The 10,333-nt window shown below is 35.5% G+C and overlaps 1 protein-coding gene across 1 annotated transcript; it reads right to left on the bottom strand.

The window, feature by feature from the left end:
* Positions 1-3,622: 3,622 nt before the first annotated feature.
* On the bottom strand, positions 3,623-6,262 carry LOC143576569 (uncharacterized). Its single transcript, XM_077060631.1, has 2 exons — positions 5,803-6,262; positions 3,623-5,571 (listed from the first exon to the last, which is right to left on the bottom strand). Exons 1-2 carry the CDS (start codon positions 6,260-6,262, stop codon positions 3,623-3,625), a joined length of 2,409 nt encoding a protein of 802 aa, XP_076916746.1.
* Positions 6,263-10,333: the final 4,071 nt, after the last annotated feature.

Below are 10,333 nucleotides of genomic sequence, written 5' to 3'. Positions count from 1 at the left end.
TTGAGGATATTAAAGGCTGGTTTGCTTATAGGGACAAGAGGGCTCGTAAGATTATTGACTCTTACAGGTATGTTGATCAGGAGCTGAAAGTGGAAGCCGTTGCACGTGCTCAAGCTAATCAGATGATTTCCTTTAAAGCCGTGTCTAAAGTAAGAGGTGATATCATTTCATGGCTTTATGATTCTGATTTAAAGGTCTGTATTATCAAATGGGAGAACGACGTCCAGTATTATGAAAATATTACTGATGTTCTCTCATTACCGCGTTGGGATGTTCGTACCCTCGCGTGTCGACCTTTTATAAACCATGGCGGGAATCACCAAGCAAATTGGTTCCACCAACATTTCCTGTTAGAGGTGAACCACGGGTTTAAGTTCTTTAAGCCGCAGGTTCCTACCCGTAAACGTATTGACGAGGTTGATCCAAGGACGGGTTGGAGGAAGCTTGTGCTTAAATTAAAGCCGCCAAAGACTATGAAGCGGGTACCAGTCAAGACGCTGAATCAACATATGTATTTATCTTTCAACCGCTGGTATTATGACAATCGTGCTGGCAAGGTCGTTATTGTTTTGGGAAAGGGCTTAAAGACCGAGCTGATTAAGATTATTGATCCTATGTGGCTCGTGAACTTGACAGAGACCGACAATGATGTGCTGTTCAAGAATAAGATATTAATCGAGCGTCATGAAGACTATGACCGAGGAATGCAATTTCAACGTGTTGTTCGTGTGTGTCATGAGCATGGAATTCACAGCTATAGAGACTGGCAGACGAAGCGCTTCAAATAACTTAAAGACAAAGAGCTCAAGAGAAGGGGGTGTCTGTTAGTGCACGGTTTTGCGTCTCGAGTCTTTATATATATATCTTTTGTTTTTATTAATGAAAGAAATATTATTTTATTAAGGTAGTTCGTTATGGTCTATCTAGTTCGTTAAGGATGTTTAACGAACTAGAAGCTTAAGTTAATTTCCCTCCTAATTCGTTAAGGATGTTTAACGAACTAGTGGGCAGTTAGTTATGTCTATTTAATATATTGTAATGTAACGAAATGGAGACTAGTTCGTTACGGAATGTGTAACGAACTAGAATCCATCGTCTATATATAGAGGATTCCTCATCTGTTAATTTAAATTTTGGTTTTAACGTAATGAAACTCTGTCCGTTTACTCTCTCGATCAAAGCTTCACACACTTAATCTATTGCTAATATAATATAACATATTGATATACTAATTAAGAGTAATACATGAACTAGATCCGTTAATCGTATTCAGATCTTAAAGATCTCAGATCTGTTTATGACGTTCACATTATATCATGCAAGAACACATTAAATATAAACCTTTTGGGATAAACATAATATCCCATTAGTATGATCTCGGTGTATTTCAATGCCAAGTATGTGGCATCTTTGAGATCATTTTATCCAAATTATGTTAGAATAATCGCTTTGATTTATACGATAAATCTAAGCTGTTACTTGCGAAAATGGTATAATCCACATAAACAACAAGTATAGTAAAATTTCTCCCACTCATTTTGAGGTAAGTGTATTGATCAACTTCATTTTTGATAAAGCTTTGGTTCTTGATGATCTCATCAAACTTTAAGTACCACTAACATGATGCTTGTTTCATTCTGAGTGTTCTTAACCTTGGGACTTTTAGAGCCTTCATGTAAAGTTATGAACGCATCCTTATATGAGCCACTATTAAGGAAAGTGGTTTTGACATCCATTTGATGTTGCTGTAAGTAAAATGAGCTAATGATGTCATAATGATCCTCAAGAAACCATTTAGTGAAACAGATGTGAAGGTTTCTTGATGACAATTCCCTCCTTTTAAGTGTAACCCTTTAGCAATCAATCTTGATTTATAGTGTTACACATTTCCTTTCGGGTATAATTTGGTTATGTGAACTCATTTACATCCAATGGGTTTTATACTCTTAGGTAACTTAACCAATTCCCAAACTTCGTCCGAGCTCATGGAGTCAAGCTCATCAATCGTATTCTGATCCCATTTAGAAGATAGATCACTACTAATGTCTTCATTAATTATAAGAGGTTGCATCAATAGTCTTTCTTAAATCCAAATATGCTTTATTAAGGTAGGTTACATAATCATCAATACTACTAGGCCTTTTAAGTCTTGATGACCTTTTAAGCTAATTTTTATGTTCATGGATTTGGACTTGCTCTGGTAGGTTTAATGTGCTTCATTTTTAGGATATTATGAGTATTAATTTATGAGAAAACATGAGATAGTGCAGTATCCATCCAAGAGGTGTAATAGGAGGCAAACTTGAAGAGCTCGCCCCCTCCTTTTGCCCTTGTATCCATACAAGTTAAAACTTCATTCACTGCTCCTAATAATCTTAGATTCTTCTAAAAACTTAGCATGATAAATTTTGTTGATGCAAGTAACATCTTTAGCTTTTTGTCTTGTTAATGGTCGGTTTGATAGTAGTGTTAAAACGTAGAAACGGGATTTGAAGAATATGCAGAACGGATATGTTCACACTGGGCGCATATGTTGTGGTTGTATAAGCTACATATACGTTGAGTATTACTTATGCGGATACTTTTTTGCTACATATTGATTGGGACACATACGGAGATAACTGCACTTAACCTTTGATAGACATGTACAGATTGACATATACGTTGTTGATCATACGCAGCTAATGATGTCATGATTGGTACCGTTCACGTATAACTCGCTTAAACGGATGTTGGTTATACGTTGCTGACTGATTGGAACTTCTACGTTAATGGCTGTGAGTTTATACGTTGGTAACCCGTATAAGTGACTTATACGGTATGCTGGACTTGTACGTTTATCAGTTTATATGTGTCTATAAATAGTTTGTTAGTTTGTTATTTTCTTAAGCTTATGTATCATATTCTTTTATTGTTGTATTTTCGGATCCAGTCAAGCTCGTGCTTAATTGTAATATCATTTGTGTCGTGTGACTACTTTCAATAAACTTTAGGCTTAAACGAGATATCTATCGTGTTTTTGATCTTGTATTGATTTCCGCTCAATACATTAAAGAGTTAAATCAGTTTCGTCGATCCATATCATGTACTTTTAGTTGGTATTAGAGCCGTGTTTATCTCGTTTTCTACCATTTCTTCGATCCATATCGATGTTTATCTCGTTTTCTACCATTTTTGATTCATTTCGTGTCGGCGTTATCTGAAACTTGATGTTGACATATCAATGGAGGTTGAAGCTTATAAGTCATACATGTTGTTACCCTATCTTCACATGTGATATTACAATAGTCTATCATACATATATAAGTAGGTACAGATCGTATTCGTTATTTGGTTCTACATACTTATATGATCGGATAAGAGATTCGACATATACAAGGGTACTTGTAAAAAGAATATAGATGAAAAAGTTACGTATACGTTATCCTTACTTTTTTTTTTTTTTTTTTTTTGGGTAAAAGGGGGTTACCCAGGCTATATTAAAATTAAAAACTGGCGTAATGACAGAGTATCAAAACGGCAACAAAAAAACACAACCACAAACTAGACGAGAGGCATACCACTCGCTAGTCCAAAACACACTAAACACAGCCCATAAAACTACAAGAAAACCAAATAAACATTAGACTTCCAACGTAGCATTAGGCAGCTTCCAAACTTCCATCCACTTCCTTGAGCCCGAACGTAACCGACTCGAGAGAAGTTTCAATCTGACAATGCCCACTACCGCTTCAATGATCTGATTGCAATCCCTCTTTTGATTTTTGAATAGTCTTAAATTCCTTTCCTGCCAAATCAAGTAGCAACACGCAGCTAAAACAAGTTTAGCAGTAACCACATCCGCCGCTTTACAAGAAGTAAGAGACTCGTATTTCACCAAGATATCCCCCCAAAAAACAGAATAGGACTCAATCTTAGCAAAATCACAAACACCTTTCCAGACTTTAAGCGAAAACGAGCATCGAAAGAATAGATGATCATGAGAATCGGGTTGAGAATCACAAAACGGACATACCTGGCTGACATCAGTTCGGGTCTCCCAATACCTCACCTTATCCTGAGTTTTTAATCGATTCTTAATGATCAGCCACAATAAAAATGCATGCTTTGGAATACAGTTAGGATACCATACAACATTACACCAAGTGACCTTGCGATCCTTAGTTCGAAAAGCATGCCAAATATCCTTAACAGAAAACTGAACAAACTTTCCATTCAAATCTTTGATCCAAACTTCATCATCTTTATGATTTTGAATTGAAGGAAACTGCACTGAATGAAAAATAGAATTCCATTCAACCGGCCACCTCCAAAAACCCTCTTCAACCAAATTTGAAACTTTGTCAGATAACGAAAAACCCTCCCGATGGATTGATCTAGTAGAAACCATATCAATCAGAGGACGCATAGCACACCAGTTATCATACCAGACATAAGTAGATTCACCGTTCCCTATTCGAAACCAGAAAAATTGTCTCACCATTTGCCGAATATGTAAGAGGTTTCTCCAAGTCCAAGACATATTACCCCGATTTTGGACAGCCCAGAAACTTACACCCCGCAGTTTATATGTATGAATCCATCTGACCCAAAGAGATTCCTTATTACTAAGCAACTTCCATATATGAGCAGACAAAAGCGCAACATTAAATTCGGAAAACCTTCGAATACCAAGACCACCTTCAGATTTAGGAAGGCATACAGCCTCCCAAGCCACTTTAGCTTTTCCCCGACAACTATCCCCATTAGACCATAAGAATCTTCTCATGAGTTTATCAATTTCAGTGATTAATTTAGCCGGAAGTAAGAACATCATACCCCAATAAATATGCATAGAAGAAATAACTGATTTAATTAATTGAAGCCTACCCGCAAAAGACAAACTCTTATTTTTCCAATCAGCTAACCTTCCTCGAACACGATCCACTAAAACCCGGCAATCCTTGTAAGAAAGACTTTTAGAAACCAGCGGTACACCAAGATACTTTACGGGCAAATTACTCTTTGGTAAACTAGGAGCCAAACCCGACACATCCTTAAATTCCTCCAAACCTCCCATAATAACTTGAACTGACACCGGATCTGCATGGAGAAAAATGAAGAGATCATCCGCAAAACATAAATTAACAATGTCCAAGTCTTCACAATTCGGGTGATAAATAAAACCCCCAGAATTTCGAACCCTACGCTTCAAAATAAGAGTGAGAACCTCCATAACAAGAGTAAATAAATAGGGGGATAACGGGTCCCCTTGACGCAATCCACGTTTACCCACGAAGAAACCATGCGGAATGCCGTTCACCGAAACTGAGAAAGAGGACGAGGTAACACAAGTCATGATCCAATTGATCATTTTAGGATGAAACCCAAAACCATTTAAAATCCTCTTCAAGAACGACCAATCAACAGTGTCATAGGCTTTCTGAATATCCACTTTGAAAGCACATCGAGGCGTTCCACGATCAAGGTGGTAGCTATGCATCAACTCCTGGGCGAGTAAAATGTTATCTGAAATACTCCTACCAGGAATAAAAGCCGATTGATTTATATCAACTATACCCTCCAACGAACCTTTAATACGATTTGCAATGATTTTAGTAATACATTTATACACCACATTGCAAAGAGATATAGGCCTATAATCTTTCGGATAACGAGCATTTCCCACCTTAGGTATAAGGAGAGAATAGTATGATTAACTTCTTTAAGCAATCTCCCCGACATAAAGAAATCCTGCACCGCCAAAATCACTAAAGGACCGACAATATCCCACGAACTCTTAAAGAAAGCGGCTGAAAAAACCATCCGGACCGGGGGCTTTATCATCTCCAATATCAAACATAGCACCTCTAACCTCCTCACACGAAACGGGACCTACCATACTGTTAGCTTGAGTCGTCGAAAGTTTTGTACGAAAAAGATCTTGATCATCCAACTCAGACACCGTACCCATATTACCAAGAAAACCTTTAAAATAATTTACTAAAACTCTAGCAACATCCTCCCCATGAAACACATTTCCCGCCTCATTTTCAATACAATCGATCCGATTACGAGACTGATTAGCTTTGACAACTTTATGAAAATAAGCTGTATTCGACTCACCCAACTTTAGCCATTCCACCTTTGCCTTTTGTTTAAGAAAACGTTCCTCATCCAAAATAGCATCATTCAGCGCAAAAACTAACGCAGCATGATCCTCGCGCAAGATCTGATTAAACGGATCCGCATCAATACTCCTTTGAACAGAATCCACTTCCATCCGCAATTTATTAACTCTAGTATGGAGATTACCACGTTATCCTTACTGCATATTCATGATTTAACGATACGTGTTGAAGATAAGAACTTGAATTTTGAAGATCGGAATGCGGTAGTAGTGCGGATGAATGTTTAGAGATGATTTTTGTGTTGGGTTTTAACAAGATTATCAAAGTCATATAAATCCATTTATATGAAAAACACAGAGGTTAAATAAGTTTTAAATCTTGTTAAATAGATAAATATAAAACCGATTTTATATGCAAAACCCAAGCCCTAGATCCAAATACGAATTTGCATGCTTACCAATATATAAACAACCATAGGGTGTTTATGTAATATACCTTCAGGAGTCCAAGAAAATGAAGGAGATGAAGATATGAATGGCTAGTCTTCAAGATAGAAGAACCTCAAGCTTTTATATTCTTCAATCTTCCAACAAACACCTTTGTTATGCTAGGATTTACACTTAAAAACACCCCTTTGTACCTCTTAGTCCTTGGCCGAAATTAGAGAGAAAGATGAGAGAGTTTTCTTGCTTCTTGTGTGTGTGTGTGAGAAAGAGATACGAGCAACCAATGCACCACACAAATCAACTAATGAATTCTTGTGCATGTCTTGGAATAAATAAAACAATTAAGTGAGGAGAGGGGGGGGGGGGGGGCAGCCCACATGGGTTCAAACTCTAGTAATCTATTTTATTTACTTATGTTAATCATAACATAATATGTCTCAAGTAACATGAAAAATCCAATATGCTTTGCATGTGGTTATTTAACCAACTTAAATAACATAGTACATGCAAAATGCAAAACGTAGTAAGTCTTGCATATTGTTATTTAACCAACTTAAATAACATGGTATATGCAAAATGCAGTAAGTCTTGCATATTGTTATTTAACCAACTTAAATAACATTACAAGTAATACGCAAAATGCAAAATATCTCATAACATAAATTATCCATATAATTTATTTATTACACAAGTGCTAATATTTAGAAACCCAATTTCCAAATATTCTAAGTGTTGATATTTATTTTTTAGATCATATCTTAAATAAATATCATGGTGTTTGTCTAGCTTGTTATTGGGTATGACCCGACTTGGATCATAACGTACTAGCCACATCAACTCCTATATGTGTCTTGGGCAGATCGATTCCAACATTTTTGTGGACAATCAAGTTTAAACCATTAGTATTGAAGGTTCGAGAACGACAAGCGTTTAAACAAACAAGACGAAGCAAAATCTGAGGGGGAGTCTAAAGAGTCGATTTGAAGCTTAACAATTACAAAGAAGCATCTTTTGTCCTGGACTATATTCTTCCCAAATCGATCGGTAAAGATGAGGTAACTAGGGATCTTATGTATGGATATAATGATCATGGTGTGGGGTATAAGCATGAGCAAGTTAATAAGGTTGAATTTGTACATGGTACGACATCTGAGAGCGATAGAGAAATCCAGTATCGAAATCAAATCAATAAGGATTACTTTATTCAAAAAGACAAATGTAAACAAACTGAGGAACCTTCTTGTTATAAGAATACACCTAAGTATGCTTACATTCCAAAATAAGATGTTGTTACATCTAAAGCTACCCAATATGTTCTTAAAACAGAAAAACCAAAATTCCAAAATTCAAAATATAAAAATACGAGCTCAAGCGTCAAATCAATTATTCCAAAGGATCCTCCGAAACAAACTATCAAAAGAAAAGACAATACCGTTAAAAATGTTTCAGGGAAACCAAAAGTTGTTGAGATTGTTGATTTGAAAGATTGTGATGTAAAAAGGTTTGAAAGTTTGAAATTTTATGTCAAAAGATCCAAATAAAAGTTATATCATTGGATCATTAAGAAAAAAGACTCATCCGATCAGGTTTGTGTTGAAAAAGAGTCTTGTTCTGAAAGTTCGGATAACAATGTCGCATCAGTAAAATACGAAAGTTCAAAAAATTCAATGGTTTTACATGTCAATTCTAGAAGTTCAGATAGCAAGAGTTCTGATTTAACGAATATGCCTGAAGATTCTGAAACTGTTGACTTAAGGGGGAGAATTATTGAAGATGACTTAATGATCGATGTTTTGAGAACCTAGTCTATGCAATATCCGAGGGGGAGTCTGTTGAAGCATGAACGCCCACTGCTTAGACACCAAGACCAAGAAATATCCAAGGGGGAGTTGTGCAAAATGTCTAATGTTAGGTCTTGTATAGTTAAATGAGCTTAACTGTTAGATCGATATGTTAAGGGCGTATAAGTCTTATACGTTGCAACAGCTTATACGGGCCATAGGCAGTTGTGTATAAATATGGTTTAACTTGTCATATTTTGTAATTCTTTGTAATCTTTGGCAGAAAATATTATCACTTGTACTGATATTGTTAAATGAATATTGTGATAATTACTTGAGTTGATATGTGTTTAATTCCTTTACTATGTGTTTCCGCCGTATAGTATAGTATAGTATAGTATAGTATAGTAAATGCAACGTTTTCGATCTGTATCATATTGTATTTACACGTATATGATGACGTATTATGATCCGGCTCCCGGTCTTTCAAATTTCTACCATGCAAGTAACGTGGGAAGGAAAATAAAATCTAAATCCCTTTAATTTTTCGGGATATTTTATAAAGTAGAATTTGATGGTCCTCATGTCAAATTTCTCATGTCAAATTTCTTTCATAATGGATTATAAAGTTTTGCTTCAGCATGACAACATCATACTTTTGTATAACTTAAACTTGGATTCCTTCGTGTCCAAATCTCTAATGTAGTTATAAGGAAAAACTTAGAAGGAACCATATTCAGTATATGAACTGTGGTCCTTAAGGCTTTAGCCTTACCTTCTCACTCGTTATTTCCCTTCCTCTTAGGTAAGTTAGAGGTAGTGGCGTAAGCAAATTTTGATTTGTCTAGCTTTAATTGTTTATCCTCTTGTACACACATTTTATCAACTCACTTATTGTTCATTTGTCTATAACATTTTTATAGTTGAAAAAGCATAAAATGTGATGGAAGAGAAGTCATTATGAAGTAAACTAGAAAACCATTGCTTACTTTCCATGTCAAATTGCTATAATTTATGGAACATGTTGCTCATTATCATTATGTGCCCCCACACACCACTTTCACGTATTTTGAAGTATCTTCATAATTAGAGCATAGTTTCATTGATGGCACTTGAGATGGAATACTTGATAACCATTAGAGACATTCACTTTGACCTCTCCCACTTTTCATTCTCAAGTTTCTAATCTACAATACTGTCAGCAGCAACATCACTAGGAGCATCACATATTAGGGCATAATCAAGATCCAATATTTCAAGAGTTAGTTTAATTGAGTCCCTCCATGTGATAATGTTCGCCCTGTCAATGGTTTAAAATAGGGGTTAGGACTTAAAGTGGATTAGAGATTGATATAAATAGAAAAGTTGACTTAAGCTAAATTAGGGATAATTTAATAAGACAGACAAAATATATAATGAAGATAAAACCTATTACAACACCAAAATAATAGGCTAAAAATAAAATTCGATTTGAATATTGGCTTCGCGTTGGCTATGACCAAAATTTAAATGTGATGAACTATTAAAGTAAGGTTCTACTTGAATTTTGGTTTCGCGTTGGCCATGACCAAAATTTAGATATTATGAACAGTTAAAAGTAATGTTCTACTTGAACGTTGGCTTCGCATTGGCTATGACCAACATTAAAGTATTATGAATAGATTAAAGTAAGGTTCTACTCAAACATTGGCTTCGAGTTAGCTATGACCAACGTTCAAATGTTACGAACATATTAGAGTAAGGTTCTATTTGAATTTTGGCTTCGCATTGGCTATGACCAAAATTCAAATATTATGAGTGTACATAATCAATACAACATAATATATTTGGGTAAGAATTGAATTATTTAAGTAAATTATATTGACTTAGTAAAGCATATTAGTTATGTACATAGATAATAGACTAACCCGTTGTTCTACAAGAACTTTGGCTTCGCTTAGGCTTTGACCAAAACACATGTATTATGAACATTCGTAAATAATAAAATGAAGCACAT

Source organism: Bidens hawaiensis, unplaced genomic scaffold (genome assembly GCF_021521415.1).
Source record: "Bidens hawaiensis isolate Kalapana, Puna unplaced genomic scaffold, B.hawaiensis_p1.1 tig00028241_1, whole genome shotgun sequence".
In the NCBI taxonomy this organism is placed as follows: Eukaryota; Viridiplantae; Streptophyta; class Magnoliopsida; order Asterales; family Asteraceae; genus Bidens; species Bidens hawaiensis.
Note: the sequence above shows the minus strand (reverse complement) of the source record. Positions and strands in the feature narration are given on the sequence as shown.